This window comes from Nipponia nippon, unplaced genomic scaffold (genome assembly GCF_047370975.1).
Source record: "Nipponia nippon isolate SJK-2023a ecotype South Korea unplaced genomic scaffold, ASM4737097v1 scaffold_3, whole genome shotgun sequence".
Classification (NCBI taxonomy): Eukaryota; Metazoa; Chordata; class Aves; order Pelecaniformes; family Threskiornithidae; genus Nipponia; species Nipponia nippon.
In genome coordinates, this window is record NW_028262347.1 from 78,567,630 (window position 1) to 78,594,238 (window position 26,609).

Here is a 26,609-nt window from a genome sequence, read left to right on the forward strand (position 1 = left end):
GGATTTTGTTGACCGTGGAAGGCCAGCCCTCGTGGAAGGCTCTGCGTGGAAGTGAAGCTGGGGGGGACAGGGGATGTGAAGGAGAACAGGTGAGAATGGCAGATCTGTGCAGGGGAGTCTCAGTTTTGGACAGCAGCTTCATTTATTTCTTATGATGGGTGTGTTTTAGCAAAAATGAAATAAATAAAATTTGCCATCCACACATGCATAAACTTCTCTTAACACAATCCCTTGGAACCAAACATCACCAGACTAATGCTCAACATCACCTAGCTGGTAGCTGTTGCTTCTTCCCAGGTGTGGTGGGAGACTCTGGGAAGATGAAGTTCACTAATTAATGCCTCACAGGGGACATCTGGGTAACCCCTCTTCTAAATGTTTCACGCTGACAGTACTGACTGGACCTAACTACATGTGAGATTTTCAGCGCACTAAAAACAAGCAAATGAAAAATCCCAAATAATCCCAGAAAGCAGAAACAACGCTACCAATGCTAACATACTGAAGCAACTGAGATAAATAGAAAACTTGACTTGATGTAGTACAGAGAGTTAAACAGTAGTTTGACACTTTACAAAGAAGTCTGCAGCACGGCTTAATCTCTGAACTGGTGTGTAATACAAAATAGGGCGACAAGTCACCCACTTAACAGATGTCAAAGCTATGCGCTACCTTAACAGAATACCTGGAAAAGCATTTGTTTTCTCTTTGTCAAGTATCTTTTTTTGTTAACACAGTAACATACTTTAAGAGACGTTTAAGAAATATCTAGAATATTGTGACCAGTTGACATCACTGCAAACAAGGCAATTCATGAACCTTTTTTTGCTTCATGAACCAGAAAAAGAAGAGTTGTTAGAAAACAGTTTGTCATGAAAGTCAGAATATGTAAATGAAATTAAACAGAGTAAGATTAAGCCCTGTAGTAACCGTGTATTTATTTCAACTCTTCTGGGAAGCATAAAGCTACAAGACCGAAATATAGTGAAGAACAGTGAAACAGTACGATATTTCGGGGTTGAGACCATCATCAGATAACATGAAAGCTGAATGCACTGTTTTCCATCATTAATTTTTTTTATTTACAAATATCTTTTAAAAATGCCTATAGACTCATCATTCCCTTGTTTTGTTTTTATTTTTTCTAAAGCTCCTAACCATGAATTTTTCTATTGGCAATATAATGGCACAAACTAATGAGAGCTACTGTAAAAAACTAAGACGTGAGCAGCTGAGGGAAATAATTTAATTTAAATTCATCTCCAAATAGACAAAGGTGATATTTGCACTTTCGTGCCTAAAAGCACAGAAACATCACATTCGCAAGATTCCAGAAATACCCTGTGAAACAAAAGCCATCCTGTCTCCGAAGGAAAGACGCAGCGAGGGGACCGGGTGAAGGCAGGAGTGAGTAATTGCAGGGTAAAACTCCAGCTCTAACGCACGCCAGGGTAAGCGAGACCAAGTGCTCAGCAGACACAACCTCAGTCTCTTCTGCCTCCATATCCGTGGAGCCTTTATTTTACTCCAGGCAGAGTTTAATTGTCTCTTAACGATAAAGTTTAAACCTCCCTTTGCAGAAGTCAGCCACTGATTTTTTCTGCTGGTGAAATTAATTTATACGCTGAACTACTTCTCCCCAGCAATTACAAAGCCATCGCACAACAATTCTTTCACAGAACGTCCCCCCAACCCTGTCACAGATAACGACAGAAAAAAGGCCTTTCTTTAATCACTTTTTCCCTAAGCGCTAATTTAGGGTAGGATTCCCGGGCAGTACAACCTGTGGGTTACGGCACGGTGGATCACCATGAATCACCACCACGGCTGTTCCCCGAGCCAAGTGCTTAAGCCACACTGTATTCAAAAGGAAATTAATGTAGGGAATTTAAGGAATTTAATTTTTTTGCCAGGCAATAAACTGCACAGGGTATAGAGCTCTGTTCAACAGGTCAAACTGGGCAGGACAGGGGCAACCTCTTCCCAGAAAGGAGCTGTCAGCAGCCAGAAGCAACAGAGGTAGCACTCATCTGACCTCAGAAAGACAGAAAATGGACTTCCAAATACTCTCCATGGCGCTGGCATCTGCTGGCCGTGTTTTGCAGCTCCTGCTTGTGCCCAGGTAAGCCTCCTCGGTGAGTGTCAGGGGAACAAACCAGCCCCACCCAGCACTAGGGCAGTAGTTACACCAAGAAGCCAGCATTTGCTACTGCAGGCAGCAGTTTCGGATGCCTTACTTGCCACACATCCAAAGGATCTGTTTTATAAAAACACAATGAGCCCTTGGCAGGATGCTATAACAAGCAGCACCACCGCTCCCTGCCTGACTGGTAATATGCTTCACAGTGCAGGCACCCAAATTACAAGTCACTTTTGAACAAAAATCTCATGCCTTATCTCATAAACACTTCTATCTGCAGCATCTCTGTTACTCATTTCTAAACAATTCTTCCAGAAATAGCAAAAAGGTGTCCATAAGGCATCTCGGCATAAAGCACAGTGCTAAATCTGGGTTGGCCAAAACAAACAGCACTTTCCAGAGGCTCCATTTCCCATGCAAGTGCTGTAGCTCACAGATTAATCTCAGCTACCCTCTACTGCCACGGTGCTGGACATGTGAAGGTGGCCATGCAATATGATGTGAAATAAATCAACAGGATCAGTTCAACTCATGGCAAATGATCCTGCTGTCGCTGGCACACTGTGGAGTCTCAGGCGGGGCCAAGGACGTAGGAAAGACTGGGGCTGACTCCATTCAGACCTTGCAGCCACTTGTTCAGCATTAGCCAATAAAGGAGGCATCCAAATCAATCATTAAAAAAAATATAAAACTTAAAACACCTCATACAAAGAACTTTAAACACAAATTTTCACCTTTCCATACATCTTAATCACTATTGTTTAAAATCAGCAATCTAAATTTCTTAGCAGGCTGACCTAATTTGTTCATGTCCCAAGGAAGCTTGCTCAGCATCTGTATGCTTATCTTCCTGGTACTATGTACAAATGGCATATATGCCAAGAATGTAAGATCAAAACCTGAAGCCTGAGAAAGTCCCATTACTCAGGCTCCTTATGTGCAAAAGAATTGCAGTTGTAAGATCACATAAATACTGCAGAAGTAGCTACCTCAGCTGTCACCAAGGGACGTTCTTCATTTAAGTCCCAATCCAAAAATCAAGGGGAAAGTACTAACCTTTTATATTTAAGTGAATAATTTCAAGTGAATGTAGGCATTTGGGATTGACAGCATGGGAAACAGAAGACCGACATGTTCGCTGTTCTGACCTCTAAGTGCTCAGACAGCAATAAATAGGAGTGCTGTCAAAATGTCAATGATTTCCCAGTAATAGAAACCATTACGTGAATTTAGGTAAGCCAGTGTTGCCAGCGCTTCCTAAATGAAGACAAACACTTGCCTTACAGAAATATTTCCTTATATTTACATAGAAATCACATGGTAAATGTGAGCCTAATTTTTAAAATATATATATATATATAAAATAATATATATATATAAAGAAAGAAATTAAAATATAATTTCTTAGTATGCCTCATGCTTTTCATCAGAACACTGTTTTGTGATATTCTAGGCTTAATTCATGTTGTCATGTTTGGCCATCCGAAGTTAAGAAATTATATGGACTGGAGAACATGCTGGATCTCAGATAGCTGAGTCCTCCCAAGAAAACAAGTCTGACTCAGCCAGGGATCCAGGAGACATGAGTCTTTTTCCAGGTCTGCTGCTGATTCACTTGGCCACGCCTCACCTCTATGCTTGTTTATCTGGCTTTAGATTAGATGTGCCTTCCTGCAAGCGTGAAAATTTATTAATAGAAAGAACTACGTAAATACCAATTATTTATTCCCAGTGAAATCCAAAAGCCAAGCTGGGTATTTCCTCACTCAAGTCAAGATGATGACCCTTCTACAGTTTCAGCAAGCTGAAATCCATTATGACACCTTTATAAGTTTTCACAGGATTACCGAGCTAAGGCTGTAAAGGAGAATTACATCAGCTATGCTGACCTCCTACCTGTCACAGGCATTTTACCCCGTTACTTCTTCACAAAAGCCAGTTAATCACATTTGACTAGACAGTGTCTGGGAAAATACCTTATTTTGAGAACTCGTTCTAGCGATTAATCATCCTCTTAGCTGAAAGTGAGCAACTTCATTTAATTCAGCTCCTTTCCTTTTGCCAGCCCCTGGTTCTTGTCATGCCTATTTCCACTAAATTAAGAAGCTCTTTAATACTCAGTTTTGGTTTGGTGTTTTTTGGTGGTTTTTTTTGTTTGTTTGGTTGTTGTTTTTTTTTATCATTTGTTAATCTTTCAGACAAACCAGACAAAATTCCTTTAGGAGGTCTCCATGCCTCTCAGTGGGGCACCTCTGCAGAGCTTGTGCTTCTTTTCCACCCTCTCGGTATTTCACCAGTACTGGACTTTTCTGGTACTGGCACAGCGCTGGTGTACACACTCTTACTGCTCCCTCAGGATTGCACTTTTTCTGCACAGCAACACGACTGCGTGCTAACTTGCACTCTATGCCTTGCCTGTCCTTTCCAGAGCCTGTGTGCACTCCAGGCACTGAAGTATTGAACTATAGTAATAAATAGATCCACATTTCCTAGGGATCAGGCTGCGCGGTCCAATGGTCATGCCCTTGTAATTTATGCAGCACCAATGTGTGTCATCCGCAAATCTGAATCCACTGCAATTTTATAGTCCCAGTCACTGATCCCTGGAGAGCCCCCTTACAAACACATCCACCTGAGGTCGTTTCCCCCCTTCGCCCGCTGCGTTTTACCGCTCCTGCTAGCCGGGACCCCCACCATCATCCTGCTTTTCCTCAGCCCCTTTCTTTTCCCTGGCTACCTTCTTGCACAGCCCTCGCGTACGAGTCTGGTCTGTCTCTGGGACTTCACGGGCTTCTGTGCTGCAATGCTTGTGCCTACTCTGGCGTGACACCAGAGGTCCTGGAGAGCCTCACAGCTGCTTCCAGCTGCAGCTACTCCCACCCACGACACATGTTATTACCGAAACTGTTGTCAGGAGCTATCATCTGCACAAAAAAACCATCCTAAGTGCAAAGGAGCAAAGCGTCTATTAACACTGGTGTATTCTATTCACAGAAATGCGCCTTTCGGAAATGTATATATTATGGACTGGTTATCTTTACAAAAGAACTCAAGCCTTACAAGATCTTGTACTGGCAGCCAATACAATGCATGTGTTAAGTTATACCCTTATAGACAGCTGGAACATTTTTGTCACAAAACCCAGAAAAACCCACCTAAGACCCCAATCTAGGCTTAAAATCTTTGTCATAAACCGGATACTTTTCCCACCATGCCTATTTGCTCCCCCAAACTTCCAGAATACAAACAATCTTTTAAACTGATATTAATAATATGAACACTGGGATATTTAGGCCCTTCCCCCCAAAAAAAACTCACTCAGGAGAGCATTAATTCTATATAGTTCCCAAGGCATTAGAGTTGGTTTGATGAAACCTCTGTGAATTGAAAATCACCTTGTTTGCACAGCTTAGTGCATAAGCCTTTGAAAAACTCCTGAAAAGAAATCTACAATCAAATCAATACAGGCTGTCAGCTGGCCAGGACGGAAAGCATGGGGTAATAAGAACAGGGTTTACAAGAAGCCCTATTTTGTTGGCATTCAGAAGCCATCCAAAAAAACAGATTCTGGTTTTCTGTTAAAAAGAAGTCTGAGGGGATTACAGGTCTATCTAGTAGTAGCACCACTTTTCAGGTTTTTTTCAGACCACATCCACTAAAAAACAGTGAAGGGGAGGGGGTTGAACATGAAAAGGGAGAGGAAGACGATACAGTGAACAAAATTCAAGACTTTTTCCACAATACAAGTTCAGTGAGGAAATACTCCTACTGTTTCCAAAGCCAGCTGCAATAGAGAGACTGAAATTTGATTTTTAGGATTTTACATTGACAAGTTTGGTTCAAAAGATGAGGAAAAATGAGCAAAAGAGAAGTTTCTTTCACAAACTGGTCCATCTTCTACAAAAGCAGAATTATCCCCCAGCGTATGCTCACCAGCACACAGTTTTAAAAGCCCCCATCAAACAGTGCATCCAACTATTGTGAAGCCTAGTTGCTTTCAACATTAGAAGCACCTTTCTCACATTTACCCACGTATTTCCTTTTACTAGTCTTCCCTGTAGCAAAAAGGTATAATTCCAAAACAGTATCTTAAATATTAACCAAATTAAATGGTCTTTCTAAATTCACTGACCAAAGGAACTAACGTCCTCCTCTCCCATGCTGCAGATCCACCCCCAAACACAGCCCTAGCTTGTTCTGCTCTTTTCTTGTGCATTATCCGCCAGCCGCTTGTTTTACTTCCTCCCACTTCAACAATCTCTTTTCAGCACTGAGGTACTTTTAAGGTGTAACCCAGATGGACATTAACAGAGAAAACTCGTATTACCAGCAGCATTGCATGTCTCCATTTTCTAGACAGCACTTTACTCTTGGACAGCTAGTATTTTGTACCTCCACAGGCACTTATTTAAGCACCTAATCACATAGCTGGGATTTCTGTGTGGCGTCCTGCTCCCTCACCCCAGCAACTAAACCTACAGGAGTAGGAAACCATTTAGCTTTGGTACCGGTACCTATGTAGCAGCAACAGGCCGAGCCTGCCACAAGTCAGCAACTCGAGCTGTTAGGCTTTCTTGTTCCATTTAAGGAGCTTCACATGCAGCAGCACCACTACCACAGCATGAAGTTGGAAGGGAGGAGTGGTTTCACAGTCTGCAGGCAGTCACAGACCCTGTCCAGACCCTCTCCGAGCAGAAGTGTTGGTTCTCCAGGATTCAGGGCATCAGAAGAGTCCCTCCGTGCAGATGCAATACTCAGCTGCTTTCATATCAGACTTGTATATAATTGATGTATACCATGCTTCACACAGCACAAGGCATTTAGTTATAAATTTGGACTGTGAAAGAAGATTACATCTTTACCAGTATAAACAATAAATTTTTTCTCTTAGGGGAATGAAAGATGTCTTAAAAAAAATTCAAAGAAAATATTTAACGTACAACAAAGAAGTGGTGCTAAATGCTAAACACCAGCCATCGAGCAATGTCAGGACAAAAAAAAAAGGACTATATTTAACTGTAACTGCAATGCTAATGTAAGTTCTAGTTATATTCCCAAGCTGGGCAGAACTTTAAAACCCCTTTTCTTTCTGGATTCCTTTGAACACACACACTACAAGTAACTTGAAACATAGCATAGCACCAGTATAGCTACTATATATAGTAGTGCTACTATAGCAAGACAGTTTATGGATGTGAAGGACAGAGAATTTGTGACTGCAGCGGCTTTTTATTAGAACCAATTGGTTAGACAGCAAGACCAAACTTTGGGGCACAAGCAGTCATCTTTGGCTCCTTCTGCCACAAAAACTGATCTATTTTTATCCCCAACCTACACAAAGACATCAATTCTCACTCCCATACCTCAACTCTCCAGTAACCTGGAAATATAGTACCTGCAATGGATTCTCAAAACCCAATATACTTGTGGACTTCTGCATCATCTCCATGACTAATGTCACCAAGGCTATCATTGATACAAATGCATTTTGGAGGCAGCAATCAAGCTGCAATAAGCTATTGGAATGCTTAGAAGAGTCCTAAAAAAGGCATTAAGAGAAAAATCCAGGTCCTCTGATAGAAGTGGACCTCCATTAGAATGCAAATGATAAAGGGCATTCGCTTTCTATATTTTACTTTCACTGTAGCTCTGAAACACTTCAAATCCCAGCAGGCTTGCTCCTAACAATGTTAACTAAAAGGAAAAAAATACATGCACACGCCCTTATAACTTTCAGAATATTATTTAATTTAAAGATGTAGCAACCCAAAGTTTTGAATCAGCCTCACAAATGTTTCACGCTAATTTAATACATTGGTGATGGGAAAAGGAAGGGTTATATTGATTTCTGCATCTAATTTTTTTTTTTTTTTTAAATAAATCGATAAGCTCCATGAGCCTGATTTAATGCAGAGCACTCTACCCTGGTCTGAACATTTTATGCCATTTTTACCAGCAGGTGTCAGGTCTGAGATTAGCAGATATTGGAAGGTAGATTTAGTCCAAGCCAAAGCTACCCAGTACCAGAAGAGAGGGTTTGTGTGCAGTGATCCCTGTTCATCTTGCTCTTGGAGAGGGGATGGAGGTAATTCATACAAAAAAGGAAACTTGGAAAATAAGAGCGCTGCCTGAAACTCAGCAGCAACACAGATCTGTGTGACAAATGCTGAAATCTTTGCCATGGCTCTAGCACCTCCTCCAGCTCATTGGAGCAAGGCTGGCTGCACAGAGACTGACCTGAAAAAAAATCTGCCAAAACATGTCCAAACTTTCCCTACAGAATGGAGCTGCAGTTACAACAGCATTCACTTCTTTGGGCAAAAACTCCCGACCTCCAGACCACCGAGATGCAGGTCACTCCTCGCTTCCTTGCCTATGTACTAGAACAGATCAACAACATGATGCAATTGAAGGAAAAGACAGTATCCCAGGAGCTGCCAGGATTCTTTGGCACAGAAATAAGGCATTTTCTCACAACCAGAAATCACCATGAGTGGCATGGAGGTCACTACTCTAATCTCCAAAAACTTGGGCCTCACGTATCTTTAACAAGCTAGGAGAAGTCGCAATAACACAGACCTGTATTCAAAGCAGTGTTTTTGTGTTTCATAAGAGGCTGCCAAGCATCATTGTAGAATATACACCCGATAAGACAACATGAACTGATCCGACCAAGTCACCCATGAAAATCCATCTGCTCACTCATCCGCTCGGCATTGACGGACCTGTCTCTATTAAATCGGAAGAAAATCAAAGAAGTCTGGTATTTTCTGGAGCATGCAGAGAAGCCCTGTGGGAAGGGTGCATCCCCAGTCCTGTCACATAGAGAAGCTGCACAAGGGACAATAACACTGACAACAGATTACATTATAACGGCACATATAATGGGGAAAAAATACAACATCTGGTTTAAGAAAATGGGACTTTCACACAACTGAGTTCCTTCCCACTCCCACCCATCTGTCAAATGCATTGGCCACCTTCAGACAAACTTGACAGAGGTCTCACAGATTGTATCATTGTGACAATCGGCAATCAGACACCTCCACGTTACTACTACTGCTAAAGAAGGGCCAGGGAAGCTCCACCTTTTTATCAGACGCCATTTGCCATCAACCACCCACAGCACAGGCCACCTTTTGCCTTGGTAGCAACCGAAAAAAACAGAAAAGGACTACACAGGTTAGGAGGCACGGGACATTGCTGGAGGGACACTGGGGACAGAGCGGGGAGATGAGCTGCACTTTGGAAGGGCCCAGGGATACTGCAGGAATGGGGGCACAGCAGACGAGAAGAGAAGCAAGATTAGTCAAAGGGCATTTTTACAAGAGATCAGACATATCCATAGGCCTGGCTGTATTATTCTGCAACTCAGTTTATTTTACCCTCTGTATTTACTGGGAATGAAATTCTTGCCCACTGAAGTGAATGGCAAAATTCTCAGCCACTTCAGAGGAGCTGGGATTTCACCTCAAGATTTTCCAAGTATTTGTAACTTACACCACACATACCTCAAGGTAAATTTGACATTGGTGTATCTACAATAATCTAGATTGAAATGTTTAAAAACCAGGGAAACCCCTGTGACTATGATCAGATTCCAAAGAGGAATAATTACATATAACATTCATTAATATGAAGATTCACCACACAGGACCTTTTCTTTTGGACCAAAGTAATTTGCTGGATTTATAGACCTATTTGCAGTCCTACCACTAAAAGCCACAGACCTTGTAAGGTTTATTAGTCTTCATGTAAGAAATACATAAAGCAACAGTAATGATTATAAATAAGGTAATAAGTGCTGGGGAAGCTAAAAAGAAAACGTGATTGTATAAAACATTTCTATTTGGTACAAAAATACAAAGGCCAGTAAAATATTGCATTATAAAAATTTAATTTATATTTTGTTGTCACTTAAAGACTCCACTTGCAATTATGAAACTGGACAGATACGTTTGGGAAAGACAGCCATTACAAGGAGAATCATTAGCATGATTTGCATGACATGTACTATTTTTTTTTTTATTCCTGAGGATTGATACTAGTTAAGGAGGTTAAAACAGGTAGTGATTTCACCATATTTGATAAAGTTCGGCATGGTTCCCAATCACTTAAGTTTAGCTTTTATTAGGCAAAGAGCTAGAAGTATGTTTTCTTTTCATAATTAATTTGGGATTTTAAAGAGAGTAAGATGACTAGGCTGACTACTCTCCCTTCTAACAATCAAATAGGACTCAAATCCTTAAGGGAATAAGGTGATCATGAACTAGATGGCTTGGGAACTTTTTCTTGTGCTAACCAAGGACTTTTAGGGAGAAAGTCTCACACACCTGTGAAAGAGAGCAAAGCAGGGCTTTATTCCTTGAACAAAGCTCTGAGCAAGACACGCTAAAATTCTAATCTTGCACCACTTCATCACACAACCCTCTTGTACCTTCCACGGACCAATGCGCAGTAACACTGAAAGGCTCAGGCTGGGGACAACACAGGTAACTGCACCCGCAGACTGGCTGACTTCTCGCCTGTTCACTGAACAGGCACAGTTGCAGTCTAAGCTTGAAAACAGCAAAGCCAACTCACACGTAGCCTTTATTCCCTCCCATTTCTTTTCCTCTTGATATTCAGTTCTGCAAAGCTATTCCCACTACTCACATGGGTTTCAGTGCTGCTGTAATTCCTTACAACCTAATCTTTCTCCTGTCATTTATTGATCTGGTTGCAGATGACAGCTTAATGACGTAAGACTGCCCTGAAGTCAACATTTTAGTTTACCTTAAAGTGAAAAGTGCTCTGATTTGTGAAGTTCAGCCCCTCAAATTCAAGGTTAGTTACACTACACATCATCCCAGCCCCTTACAGAAAAGATGAGGCATCACCGCAAACATCACCCAACTGCGATCCGTTGGCATCCTCTCCTTCCACCCAACTGCGCTTCTGGGGGAAGAACAGACTTCGGTCTATGACTAGGTCTGAACTGAATGGTAAACATAAGAAAGTCAGAGCCCATTTATCTCTAATGGCACAAGAGTAAAAGGCACACAGGGCAATCTATAGCATGAGCTGGCAACTAGAAATAGCAGCTTCCTCCCTCTTCAAAGACAGAAAACCCCATCCTGTAACCTTTGCACTTCATCAATCTGTAGCAAAAAAATACTGTTTGCCCCCCTCATTTGAAGGCACACACACCAAATGCTAGTTTTTTAGATCCTGCCCTGCCTTGCGATTGTGTTTTCTCACTGAATTCTCATTTTCTTTCTTCATTATTACAGAAGTTTATATCTCAGTATTAAAGAAATCACTTTAAAATTAATTATAGCTCTTGGAAAAGTAATTCTTAAATCACAAGGAATTCCTACCAAACACATTCTGTTTTCTTCTTTCCAGTGAGCACAAGACATTCCTTCTGGATTGGCAAGTCACAGACACACAAAACAAAAATTTAACAAGCCTACGCACCTAACCGTTTCCAGTATCTGCATACTGTACATGAAGAAGCAGAATCTAAAGCAATACGAAGAACGAGTAGATTACGAGACTGAGAAAAGCTAATGGGACCCACAGAGTTAAAAGTTGACTTAAACCAACCATAACTGAAATTAGTTATGTGAAAAGAAACCAAAAAGTCTATTTCTGTCTTTGCAATTCTAGCAATAGCAGAAGAGGTATAGAAGATTAAAAATAAGAAAAGTGCAAGTTGTTCAAATTACTGGAACAGTCTGAATGCTTGATGATGCTCATCAAACAAATGAGGGGAAAGCAACAACATGCAAATGATAAGACACAAACGGTGTGCAAAGTGTTTTCCCCCAGCATAGCTATGGCACCAAGAAAGCCACTGTAACTGTGGCTAAGCAAGACAAGGCTGGGATTTAAAACATGCTGATCAGTATCAGCAAGGCAAGAAATCACTGTATTTGAGATACTGACAAAGTAATCCTAGCTGTTACCTGACACTTATACTCTGAATCACATCAACTTTCATCCCCCAGTTCAAACGCTCCATAAGTCTGCTAAATCAGCTTTCACAAACTGAAAGGATAGATACGCGTGTGACTATTTAAGCACTATCAAACATAGCCCCAGACCACAGAGTAACTAATATTTTCAAGATGTAACAGATCGCTCACTGTTACCTTATTCCTGTAATATTATTTCCCAGGCTTTCTGAAGTCCTCCCCAGAAAAGCACGAGTACCTGAAGCAGCACGTAGTGTGCCTCCTGCCGAATACGGTCGGCAAAATGAGGGAAGGCATGCTACATCAGTAACGAAGGCAGCAAAGACATCTGAGAAATAAGATTACAGAATGTTAATAAGTCATCATATTTCAAGTCATCTCTGTTAGACGTGGAAATGCATAAACTGTGTTACTGACCAGAAAACATGGGGGCAAAAAAACACAACCCTGGTGGATAGACTAGACATTTAAGTTCTAACTTGATTACGATATTCCAGAGCTTCAGTTCAATTGCATATTAATATTAACACTGAAAACAGACATTTTCATACCTCTAATGAGCAAGCTGACACTGTGTAGCCCATAGATCAAACACACTAAGCGCTCTGCTGAACTTAGTAGCCTGATGAGGCTTTCAGGGAGCTCCAAGCAGACACTTTTACCTTTTCCAGGGTGTGAAGCCCAGCCTAGCAGTGCTTTTATGTCCCTCAACACCCTGGTGACTCAGATATGCTGTATGTGCAATACTGAATTATTCATTACAATTCTATCAGATGGAGGAACCAGGTCTGGGCTTTTCTTCCCAATGAAGTTTCTCTCCGCTGCAGAGAATAGAGCATCTTCTCAGCCACATGACTCAGGGCTGCCATGTTTCAGTGCAATTCATATTAAATTCACTTCTGATCCTGGCTTTCTTGTCACCCTATCTGACTGCTTAAGAAGAGTTCTTCAGAGACTGGAAGCAATAAAAAGCAGTTCATTAAAAACGTCCCTGCAGCCCACACGCCCTTCCTGACTCAGGAGTTTACCGCCTGTGACACCACGAGGATACTTCAGCTGCATGCTCGCTTTGCCTCAGACACAAATTTACTCTGGAAATAGAACAGAATATGAAAGCTTCTCCACCCCAAATGCTCATTAGCCTGCCAGGTATGTCACAAGCATATTCCAGGTCACAGATGGCCAGATCCAGTTCTGTGTGGGAAAAAGATGTTCTTGTCACACCTGTGGCAGTATTCTTCTCTTCTCTTTTGCCAAGCAGTCTGTCACAGCACACATAGGGGATGGTCTTGCAAAAGACGCACCAGGAGCAGAGGCTATCAAGTAGCAGCTCCTTCACGTTCATGTATTTAGACAACCAAACATCAGCAAAATAGCACGGGAAAGCACAGGAATTTCTGAGAAGGATAATTGTAAAAGAAAAGCCAAATCTTTGCATTTAAGATGTTGAGTTCCTTACAGAAAATCATATCAGTCTGATAATGCCAGTGTTCCTTTTTCATGTTTCAAAATGAGAGCCATGTGTTGATGCTGTCCTCTTCTGCAGAAGCCACTGTTCCTGCTCACTGCAGCACCTCCACGAACTTAAGCACAACAGAAGAGTTGAGGCAGAACAGCTGTCTCTCTGCTCTGACCTGCACGTTGCAATCGTCATTTGTTCCCACATAGTATCCAAGTACAAAGAGAGAATTTGTTTGGCAAAAAAAGATGCATTTTTTGGCCATTTGTTTCTCTGTTGCACTCAGATGGTGATGTGAAACTGCCATGAAGTATACCAAACAGCTCTTCCAGAGACCTCCTGTTTGCTTACAATGTTCAAAAAAAAAAAAAAAAAAAGCACTGCTGTGAAAGATACAACAGAGACAGCAACGTAAGATTTTTAAAACTTGCATTTCTCCTAGATGCTGAGTTCAGGTTGTCAAATCTTCCAGCCAGACAGATGGTGACAGTGAATTAGAGATTCGGCTATGAAAATCCTGTGATTTTCAGTGGGAGTCATGTGCCTGAAGTAATTTAGCTGTGGAAACTAACTGGTATCCCACCACAGCCAATATTTTTTGTGTCACAGGTCCAGATGCACATAAATGTGTAAACCATGGCTCCTGTTCAGTTCTGTTTCTGAAGCTGCAGCCACAACATCAGTAGCTGAAGCTTTTTGAAGACCTAACAGCCTGAACGACTACCCCGTGCATTTGGAAGCAACTCTACTCCTCCACATTTACAGGATGCTGAAGAAAACAAGACCTACTCCAAAATCCAGGCAAGCTCAGAACATATACCAACAATGTCTTAAAGTTATCTTTTTATATTGCTTTGCCCTATAAATACAGCACCCTTTTCAGGTGACAAAGCACAATGCAAGGCTGAAAGGGTTAATACAACCTAGTTCTGCTAGTCTACCACTGAGATTTTACCTTTGTTTCCCTACTCGGCAGTTGTCTCTGTTAACACCATACTAGCATCTTCCATAGTCCCATGAGAAAGTAAAGCTTCTCACTACAGAAAGATCGGAAGCTTGCAGCTGTAACAAAGCATAATCCTTTATAAACGCCTTTTGCACCGGAAAGAGCCAGAGATATTAAATCTTGATCTAATACCATTTTAAAATCAGAATCCCAAGTCCAACCACTTTAACCTTTTAAAGCTGTAGGTTTTGGCAGCATACAGGACCCTTTGTAAGGATCAGGGCTTACATTTTCCAGTAGGTCACATCAGCTGGTGTGTGAGGCAGCAGCTAAGCCATTTTTTGAATCTTGACTTAATGGTGCACAAAGAGCAACAAGTCAAAGGGATTCCACCTTAAAAAAGCCTACCAAACCCCTCAACCTTGAGAAGAGCTATGCTCCACAGTGCCCTGCCTGCACAGTTCCTGACAGATGGGGTTTGTGGTTTTGCTTAAAGACACTGAGAGAAGAAGTACCTTCAAAACTTGGCAAGAAAAATGTCAGGAGTGTTATTGTGACATGCCAAGGCAACACAGAGCTGAATGGACTTCTCTGGGATCCAAAAGTCTGTATAATGGATGTAGCCCAGAATTCGATACGGCAGTTCTGCCCTGGCATAGACCACATTAAGAGCTTAATTGCCATTTCACCCATACACGCGCAGTTTAGAAATTGGTGGGGTGGAAGAGAGAAGCAAATGGAAAGTCACTTAGACCATGGGGTCTATGAAGTAGATCATTTAAAAGGCCTTTTAAAATAAAATTTATGATGGTAGAGAAGTTTACCATCATCACCTACCAATACACGAAATTGTGAGATTTATTACTTCAAGCTGTTCTAACTAAGCTGCATCCAAAGCCCTTCTCATTCAGCCTTAAAATTCAACAGAACCTCTAATCTTCATCCTATCAATTTTTTTCTGCTTATCCTCTATTACACTTCAACTTAAAATCAAATGTTGTTGCTGACACTCTTCAGCTCCAGTAAGCACAGAAAAAACTTGGAAGGTTTTTTTCCAAGCAGGAACGACTTTTAATCACACAGGACAGGCATCAAAACCTGAAAAACGTTTGATAAATCGACACTTGTTTCTCGCTGACATGAATCATCACACCATGGCACGCAAATGACGCGAACGTGCCGTGTGAGCTCATCATCTCAGAAAACAAACATCACCATTGTCAGCATTCAGACAAACAGCCCCTCCCTGCTCAATCCATTTTTGTTGTCGTTGTCATCAGTCCTACAGAAGATTACTGTGCTCAAAGCTGTGCAGATCTTATTTTCATTAATATAAACTAATGTTCTGAGATGTCATAGGACAACGATTCACCTCACACGTCTCTGCCAGCATTCTTCAGTCAAGACCTACAATTGCCAGGCAAATGCAGAGCACATATATAGTGTCTATGGAAGAACAACAGTGAACTTGCTTCGCGATATACCCAAGCTACAAAAGAGACCCACTTCTATGGTTACCTCATCATCAGCTTCCACGTGGCCCATGGAGAAATCATCACCAGACTTCGGCACAGCCTGGGCCCAAGGCAGGAGCCAACAGTGCAGCTCCAGTTCTAGCCCCTCATGGTCCCAAACAACTCTGAACCTCTCCCCTTCATCCGCTTTTTCAGTCTACCTCTGGGGATGTAAATGAGAGCACACAGTTTGGTGGGTGGCAGGGATGCCTGAAGTTTGGCTTCTATAAATATCAGTCTCTAGCTTCTTCCCCTTTTAATGACACGACTTTGGTATATTGACACCATCTTGCAAGAAAGAATGACCAAAACTATAAAGTAAAATAAAAACCTGTCTAGTCGTAATTCAAAGAGTAGGGGTAGTTGTTTGGTGTCACTGCACCAGACAGGCTCAAAAATTAGATACAAGAGGAGCTGGAACTGCAAAGTGGTCAGCTAAAATCAAACAGGAGGAGAGCTGCACAGATACCAAAGAATCACCAAACGATGAAGTTCCACAAAGCATCTGGAGTACTTCAAAGTCACAGGAAAGATTCATTTCTCAGAGGCTGAGTAAAATGCAGTCAAGGGGGAGTTATAAAATACCGCGTGTGCTATAAGGCACACTCCCCATCTTAGTTGTTATGGCAAGCGATTCACTAATGGTGATTTTGTAATAACTACCACTTATGAAATCCCCTCACAAATAAAAATTATTTATGATGCTTTTAGGAGGCTTAAATAAAGCTCTGAGAGCAAATGCAAGGGTTTATTTCACTGTCTCCTCTCCATGAGAGGTTCAAACACTTTAAACTGATTAATAAGCTAAACAGAGATTGATCAGGGGTCTATGAATGAATCTAAGCAACCAGGCTTCCTCTGAGGTTCACCTTCCTTGTTGGGAAGGACAAGGGGTTAAACAACCCATGCTTTTATTAGGCTGAACAAAGCCACAAGATTGTTTGGTGTGAAACAGGAATGCATTCACAGTCATTTAAACAACGATTAGGATGAAAGTTTCCTCCAAAAGTCTTAAAGCTCCAGGTACACTGGCTGAAGACTACCAAACCACTAATGTAACAGAAAAGGAACAGTATTTTGCCATCTTCTCCTTAGTGGTTGTCACAATGGAACTTGGAGGGGTGGAGGGAAGTGAGAAGATAATTCTGCCTGTTTCCTGTATCTCCAACAAAAGTGTGGGAAAAAAATCTTCTGGGATCCTTTTCTCAAGGGAGTTGACAACTGTGGTTCTTTATGCCACCACATTTAAACCCAGAGAACTCTGATATACCTGGTTAAAAACAATACCACATACACCATGCACATATATCTGTGATTCAACAACCGTGTAAATTATTTACATATGTCAGGAAGTTAATCCCAATCTTTTCTTCCTCCATTTATCTTCCTGCTTTTGATCTTCTGCAGCCATCTCCTTAATTCCCAATAAAACCATCATTTCTCTTGCTTCTGTTTCCCCCACCTGCCATGAAATGATGAGTAGTTTCTCAAATGTCTAATGGGAAAATACCTGTGCAGCAGCACTAGGCTACCAGATTATGCGTTTTCAAGAAACAGTACTTCTGTAGGAGGGCATAATGTCTTAAATGATTATGAGAATACAGTCGTTTCTTCACTGTTTGTCACTACTGTATCCCAGCTCCAGGAGGCTGCGTGTATTCTGCTACTGAGTACCCAATAGGTGTTCGTTCCTGATACTCTGGTATCTCAGGAAGGGTTCTTCTGGAAATACTGGAATGACCATCATCTTCCTCCTTTTTCCTCCCTTTCTACAGATTTAAACTTCCAATTTATGAAGTATCATCATTGAAAAGCAAAACAAAAATCAGCATGGATTTCCTCTCTTTCCCCCTAAATGCAGGCTGACCAACATAAAAGCTTCACAAAAAAGCATGCAAACTCTCTGATCTCCTCAAGTCTGTGATAGTGAAGCTCACTTACACTGCTGCTGATGTTCACAGCATTAACCATGGTATTTCTCTATAGGCCAATGTTGCATTACTTCTTCTGGTGGGCGGAGCTGGAGATTCCTTATCCTTGGTTTGTAGTTCTTCAGATGTTTCAGGTACTCCAGAACACCAAATCCCACGTTACCTTAAATTTCCCAGGTTAAAATATATCATTACTCACCTTTTTCCCCTCTGTACTATCACCACTGACATAGGACAGTTTTCGACGGACATAGAAGAGCATATCATCTTGCCGAGGGGCCCACTTCTCCATAAAATACGTTGAAAACATCCAAGTCCAGAACACAATACGGTCATCTTTGAAACACCCTAAGAGGCGTAAAAGAAAGGAGAAATAAGAGTTGTGGAATTAGCACGTCACATTTGATTGTGCTTAACATGACACCCGAAGTCTTTGCTACACGTGGTGCAGTCGAGCCCAACTGTAGCAGAAATACTCTTGCATGGCTCAGAGTAAGTTTTTCTACAGTGTACAGCATAGCCACCATTCGGCACGAACCCACATCCCGTCTTTGGCCATCGTCAACCAAAACCACCTTCTGGCAACCAATCTGCCACCGTACACAACAAACACAGATCAGGGCCCATGACTATACCCTAGATATGCCTGTGCCACGGAGAAGGACAGGACCAGTGCACTGAGTGAGAATACATCAAAGAAGCACTCAAGGAATAATTTCAAAGGCACATAGTGCCAGTATATGTTCCAGTTCATGATGTGAAGCCATCACCTGCCAACAGGTTTATTATATGCTCTCAGGGAGTATAGCCAGTCCTTCAGAAATGAGCACCTGGTACCCTCCTTAAATTGACACACAGGAACAAGAATGTACCCATGCAGGGGCGACTGTAATTCACCCCTTCTCTGACAAGGAACAAAACCCAGCTCTTCCTCAAGGAAATAAGTTTTGAAGTCCTGAACCCCAATTAAACAAGAAAAAGTAGGGGGAGAAGGGGTAAAATGGGAAGAGGAAGATGCAACAAAGTCTTGCTCAAGGAGACAGACAAATTACATCAGCATCAGCAACAGCGTGGCAGCTGGCCTCTCACCAGGAAAAGGAGGCACAGTAGAGGTGACATCACGTTTTGCACTTAATTGTAATAAACCAGCAAAAGGTGCTGCATCTCTTCTATGCTCTAATGCTTGCACACTGTTAAAGATAAAATTGATACAGACAAGGAGAGAAGTCACTACTGTGCCTGGTGACAAGGGAGCTGAATTTTTCCACTGCTGCTCAGTCCTACTGGAGGCTCCTTGATGAAGTAACTGCATCCCCTCCCTGAAGCCCTACTGAGAGATAACTGCGGCTGTTAGCCACAGTCTAGCTGTTTTAAAACCTGTGAAGAGAGAAACACTAAAAAAAAAATTATACTGCCGAGAAACAGAAAAAACCTGAAATGGATGATGGATGGTAGTGTTATGTACAAGACAGCGAGACAGGTGGAGGTGTGCGTATGTACACGTGCAGCTGACAACCCGTCCTCCAGAACACCTATCCTTTACAGTGGCTTATTTCCCTAAAAGCTATACATTTGCTGCCAGATTGGTACATGCGTCGCTCCCCAGCCCTCAGCTACCATTCAGGTTGGTGTGTTTCCCTCCCAGCAGTACACTGCACATATGAAAAAGTTCTGCAGAGAGAAGAATCTTGCATGAGACAGAAATGACATTTATTTACAGCAGTACTTGGATTAAGCTTTAGAAGATTTTTCCAGTCGATCGCCAAGAAAGCTGACACATACCGTAACAATGAACACTATTTTTCTTAGACACTGGTGGCTAACTTCAGGGCTTCATAAAGCAATCAATCAATCTTTTAATCCACAAGTGTAACTCAGCACATTTTCCTACTTCATTGTGTGTGCAATATTTGCAAGACAAATCTTTCTTCCAATCTTTAATTACTGTGGTGGGCAGGAGATTAGACTTTCAAATTTTTTAGCAGACAAATGGGTGATTGAAATCGAAGTCTTGGGTCTCTCCGACTAAATCCAAAAGTAATATTGAAAACAAAATTAAATTCCACTGATGGATCGTGCACGGAATACGTTAATCAACATCAAGTAGGATGGTATTTGAAAATATGTATATAGTTGATTATATTAAAAAAAAAAAAAAAAAGTAATGAGAAGGCTGAGAGAGAACAGAAAAAGGCCAAGATAGTTCCCAGTGCAGGTTAATTCCAGACCACGCTGCAACTGCTTTATTTGCATGGCTGCAGTGAAGTCATTTCAATTACTTAAGATGGCATAGAACATAACATTCAATCGTGAATCAAGTCTGCAATGCACTTAAGTACTATCCAGTTTTTCCAGCAGAGAAATGGAATCAAACACTGGAGAGATCAGATATGGGATGCTGGGCATCCACGCCATCTGAACCCCTATCTTGGGCACAGGTGAACAGGACTGTATGGCAAACAGCGGTAACTGAGTACCTACCACAAACGTGTTCAGACTCCCGAAACGAAGCTGAAAAAGGACAGGATTACCATTGGTCACTATATTCACAGATAAACACCAAGAAGAGAAAAAGAACTATTCAGGTTTAAGGATATACTGCTGACACAAGGACAAATGGCTCTAAACTACCCACCAACACATAAGTAGGCTAGAAATTCGAAGCCAATTCCCAAGCATTGAAGCCATGAAGTTCAGGAGCAGCCCCCTCAGTTGGAATAGTGAAGACAAAAATGCCTACAGCTGTAAAGACAGAGCTCAACTTGGTTAAGAAGGTTCATGTGGTACCAGTGACAGCCGAGGACACCGTGACCCAGTCCCGCCTCTATATTTAGCAAAGAGTAGAAAACAGGGCATGCATTCATCGTGACTCATTAATGGTCTTAAAGAAACTTATTAAATCCCATGGTTTTGAGTACCTGGATTCCCAGCCTTAATTAAATGGGGAGGGGGGAAGAGGATTGCCCCGAGTTCATCTGGAGTTCTAGGAAAATCAAAGGAAAAAGACGACAAGAATCTACATTCTGTAAGAATCATCTCTGAAAAAGTTCTAGTGTTCAGAAGTATACCACTTTGGTTTTGCTTCATAAACGAGTAAACAAAATAACCCTAGAACCCTAGCCAAGCCATTTTTATATAAGAATGTTTTTCTGTCGGGGGGGGGGGGGGAGAGGCGCAGGGGATGGGATATTTTTCCCTTATAAAGCAAAAATCATCAGGTTATCTAAACCCAGTATTATAAAGAAGGGTTAAACCATGTTTAGATTCTGGCAGTACCTGCAAAAATCTGAGAAGCTGTCATATGAGCTGCTTACGCCATCAGATACGTTTTACGCAATAAAGCACAGGAGTTAATATGCTCTTCTGAACTATTTCTGGGTGGTATAACAGAGCATTAATACATGCAGGAGAACAGCAGAACAGGGTAAGGTACCAGGACTTTGTGCGCGCTTTTACCCTTGCTGGGGAATGCAGGACAAATTGATTCAACGTTAGCCTAAACAGAAAACCAGGGGACAGAAGTGCTGCGGCAGCGAAGCTACTTCAGCACTGCAGCATAATGCAGGGGAGAAAAAACCTGAAAACCCTTACAGCAATGTTGGATGGATGTCAATTCAAAACCCCACCTGCGATTAGATGTAAAATTGTCCTCCAAGCTTCAGGGATACTTGCAGACATTGCTGTAATTAAAACCAGCCTGAGGATGTTCTAACTGTTCTGACTGCAGTGGCTAAAGGACTTTTCTTGAAGCCAAAAAGAGCCAAATCACTGCAAAACAGCTGCTTTTATTAAATTTCAGTAGAAGCAGGAAGGATGGGGAACAGCACACAAGAAGAATTAGCCTTTAAAATCTACTATTAAATAGCATTAACTTGGAAAGGAAACATGAGAATCTGTAACTGTAACCCAGACTTCTTAAAACTTGAGAGGGGGAAAAAAAAAAAATCTATTCCAATTTCAAGCCAGAAACTGTCAGATCCAATATGTCCACTCAAGCTTGCCTTCAACTATTAGATCCCCAAAAGCACGGTGTACCTTTACAGTTATTTTGGTGGTTTACAGCATCTCACTGGAAGCCTTCCAGCTTTACTGAGAAGAAACTTGGAAACTGCTCTTCAAATTGTTTTGGGTAATGGTTTTGAAAATGTCAGGCTAACAGCCCAGCAAAGTTATTCTTTCAATAGACAGAACAAAGCACAAAGCCTTAATTTCTCAGACTTTGCCACAGCACCTTGTTGAGGGGCCCCAGCTGCACTCAAGATGGTAGGGCTCAGAGAGCAGTTCTGTCCCCGTTACATGCCACCCACCAAAGAAGTGGGCAGACTCGGCCCACAGTTGGATTGCTGATGACCTTAACCCTCTGCTATTACACTCAGTACTGCTTCTATCCACCTGGCAAGGACTGAGATCAAAAACAGAAGCCAATTTTTCATAGCCCGGACAATCATGAGTTGGCAGCAGCTTTCCCTCATGTTGGTCCATCGCCATTTGCACAACACTCAGAAGATGTGCGTGCACACATATACACTACCATTAAGTTGGAAGGCCCTTAATAAAACACCTGGCACTTAAAAGCCCTTGAAGCTTTGACTTCAGTATTTGGGGAGACCTTTTAAAATGCTAACAGTTTTACTTCTGCCAGAGGAGAATTTGAGCCTTCTGCAACACCAGAATTAGATATTTGCAAAGGAATCAAATTCCATCTATAGTTGAGAGCATGTAGCAAGACAGCTTCCTGAAAACACTCCTCCCCTAGCAAATTTTGCTTCTAAATGAATAAAATGGAATTAAGAGTTCAGACTATAAGTCTTAATACACTAAAAGTTGATTATATAATTATGAGACCTTTGTCATGAATAAATCCTAATTACAACAATTTACTGTAATGATTCATTTACATGGATTTTATCCTCATTAGAAGGAAGATTTATGCCAGCTGCTATGTAATAAATGTCTGTCTTTTTACCTATTAGATTTTTATATTGAACATTCATTTCGGGGAACCGACTCCAGATCCACATAAGAAGTTGTGATTTTTTTTTTAATTAATGCTTTCCAAAAAATCAGTGGATAAAGAGAAGTGTCAGCATATTATTTTGCTTCACAGGAGTAGAAGAAAAGGTTTCCCATTTGGTAGATAGTAATTTTTTCAGCACGTACCACTCAGAGCTTAGAGGAAAAATAATTTCAGCTAGACAGCGTGTCTTCCTATGCTTTTATTCCTCTAGCCTGCCCTGAGCTACGCTTAACTGTGAAACATCGTAAAACATTTCATCCAATTCTGTCACAGTGCTATCATCTGTAAAATAAGCATCCTTAGATGTTTGGGGGTTAATTAAATGCTTATGAAGATCTTTACAGCCCCAGTATAGAAAGCAAACTAGAGTTCTGAGCGATTCACACTATATTTAATTTTTTGTTTTGACTTTAGCCAAGTATTCTGCAAGGACAATAGGAGAAGTGGTTCACATAGATTAAAGCTACCTTTGATATTAAAAAGTTATAATTATGACTGCATAAAATCAGAATGTACATTCCCTGTCCAGTGATAGTTGCCAGCTAGCCAGATCATTAGGAATCTGAAGTTCAGTCTTCTTCCCACGCCTACATAAAAGGACACTATTTAATCCCTTCAGTTTGACCTTATACAAACACAGGACTTCAAACTTTCCGAAGTTCACTGGCAACCAACAATTCAAGAGCAGGCAATGCAGAGGGAATGCATTGCCAAATGAGAGGCCCTCAGAGCACATCCTTGCAGCACGTTCCTCTCTCATCAATACTGGGGCTGGGAAAGGAGCACCTTCACTGATGCCAGCTGTAACGACATAGCACAGCGAGAAGTGCGCTTTTGCAAGAACACAAGTCCTAAATCTGTCAGAAAAGACAACAGATACTTTCAACATAAGTTTTCCTGGCAGAACTCTAAGTAGAAAAGAAAGGCATCATGGTAACAGCAGTGACAGGGAAGGGACAGATGCCACAGACTAAACGCCCTACTCTGCCACAGACACAACCCTCCTCTTTTCCTCGCCCTAAAATGGAGGTAACTGTTCCCCTACCCCATCATGTGTTGCATGCACACCTCCATTAACATAATATGAAGAGGGTAAGCAGAATAGAATTAAAGATGAGAAAATAATTTTATAAGAAATACAGCTTCTTTACTAACAGACAGTAATTTGCAAGGAGGATGGATGGAATCTCATTTGAAGTTGAATGAAGAACAGCCTAAACCAAATAGCAATGTTGCTGCTCTTCCCTTTCTTTCCGTGGGCATTTTAAGAATATATCCTCTGTCATGCTTTCAAACTTGCACACATGTATTAGACTATTTTACAGCAATATAACTGATTTAAACCTTGGCTTCATAGCATATCTAGAAAGGAGTTGACAAAATTTGAGCTTCAAGCATTGAGTCATCAATGTTAAAAGGCTGAGAAAAACATTAGGCCAATTACTCTTACAGCTGCTGTGCCATATTTACTCATTTGCCAATAGATGATATCACCCCTCTCATATTTATCACCTTCTCTAAGCACAACTAAATGGTAGGCCTCATTACGAACCCCAGAATCAATATGCAGTTTCAGTACATGCCTCAAATTTAAAGCCTGTTCACACCAGATAATTGACTCAAAGGCCCAAAATAACATGATCCAGAAGCTGCTGCTTGGATCAAAGACAAATGTGGTCCTCCATGCGGAGAGTGGAAGATAAACAAATTTCTATGTTCAGGAATAGACTATAAAATCTTCCATGAAGGCCTGTGAACAATTCCATGAAATAATAGGTCCAAAACACCTGAGATTCAGAGAAACTGAGCTCATTTTCAACTGATAATTTCCATTTCCTAAAACACAGAAATGACTCAGAGCGGACTAAACAGAAGTTGTGCTTAAGCCTTATGCTGAACTAAACAACAGTGGATAAAATGTAATTCTGTTCCAAAGATCACAGTTTACTCTATCCAGTAACGGTTTCCCTCCCATACCACAGAGCTTTAACTTTGAAACTCTCCATGAAAATCAAGCCACAGTTCCAGCGATGCAACTTCATAGTCCATACTTGTAAAGCCCCTATCAATCACATCACATACCTATCCTCTACTTGCAAAGGGATGGAATTATACCACTCCGGAAAAAGGGAAGGAAAATGCCACAATGTAAAAACTTTTGATTCTGAAAACCAAAGTATAACCTTCAAGTATATTTGACATTCGCTAGTGATGGTTCTCCACTGCCCCATGCTCCTCCTGACCCCTCAGAATCTCCCGTAACCCTAATACAATGCATTTTTTATTCAAATAATTACAGACTTTGCCTAGATTCTGAAGTTTTGTCTTTTATGCGCAGATTCTGACGTTCCCTCTTTTATCCGCAGAGGCTATACAATCAGGGTCAAGGCTGATGCATCAAGGTCCCTTGCATCTGTCGCAGAGATGGCTCTTAGGAGGTATAGATTCCCTGCACCATAACCATACCCCTACCTAGCCACTTGCTCTTTCGTTGGATGGGATAGATTTGTGCCATAAATGTCAAGACAGAAGGCTTTGGTTTCAATATAGCACAATTTCCAAACATCTAAACAGCAGGCACTTCACAGACAGTTTATCTTTGTTACCACGATTTACTACCTTCTTCAACAGAGCATGCATGTCAACTAAAACCAGTTTCCTGTCTCCCTGGAAAATATAAAATAGTTCATTTATATTGCAGCATCACTTTGGGTATCATAAACAAGCTCTTCCTTTCTGCCTAGCAGAGAAAATAATTCATGCAAATTAAACTTTCCCCATATCTCTCAAGGTTGTTAGGAGTGCATATTCTTCCCAACTAAGAATCATCCATGAGTAATTTTGATGCCACAAAATGTAGCTTATCAGAATATCCAATAGAATGGAAATAGATGAGAATCAGACAATGAAATCTACACCCATCTATCATTTAGTTAAAATTTCCTTCTTTTGTGAAGGGTCTGAAGAAAACTGTACATGGTCTATTACACACAGAATACGTTTCTAATATTGACTGTGTTTGCTTGCATTCCAACAGCAAGAAAAGACAAGAATAACAATTTCCAGAGAAATAATCTGTCCCAAGTTTGACACAGATTCCAGCCTAAAATTTACAGCACCATGCCCTGTAAGACATTAAAAAAAAAAAAGTTTTGTTCCTTTTCCTAACTCTCTCTTTTTTTTTTTTTTTTTTTTTTTTTTTTTTTTAGGAAAACACCAATGTCATGTTTCTAGAAAGGGCCTAGAGAAATCTGCTTTTTAACAGCTACAAATTGAAGACCAAATCCTGAATTCACTGAACTTGACCATTAAGCTTGTAAGGGTGCAGACTTAGTAATGTTGGTCATCCATTGCCTTGGCTCTTAGCTGTATCAGTAAGACAAAGAGGAACATTCTGCATGTTGAAGGATCAGTTCTCAGTGCTCTAATGCTACCCATTACTGTCAACTGTAAAAAAAGAACAATTAACATTATATGCATCAACAATCAGCAGATGTTCTACACTTTTTGGCAAGAAAAGCTTATTGAAACTAGGCTTCAAAGTGGTACTTTCTGAGATTTTCAGGTCAAATATTGCAATTGTGAACTTAGCAGCATAGACAGGATATAAATACTGAAGTTACATGACAAAGAGTGATAATTT

The 26,609-nt window shown here is 41.1% G+C and overlaps 1 protein-coding gene across 2 annotated transcripts in view; it reads right to left on the reverse strand.

Annotated features, from left to right (window-relative positions):
- Positions 1-26,609, reverse strand: part of KIAA0930 (KIAA0930 ortholog) — a 76,445-nt gene that overhangs the window by 20,505 nt on the left and 29,331 nt on the right. For both annotated transcript variants that reach the window (XM_087764564.1, XM_087764563.1), the window contains exon 2: positions 18,149-18,297. In XM_087764564.1, coding sequence (XP_087620690.1) covers positions 18,149-18,297 — 149 coding nt within the window. The remainder of the gene's footprint in view (positions 1-18,148; positions 18,298-26,609) is intronic.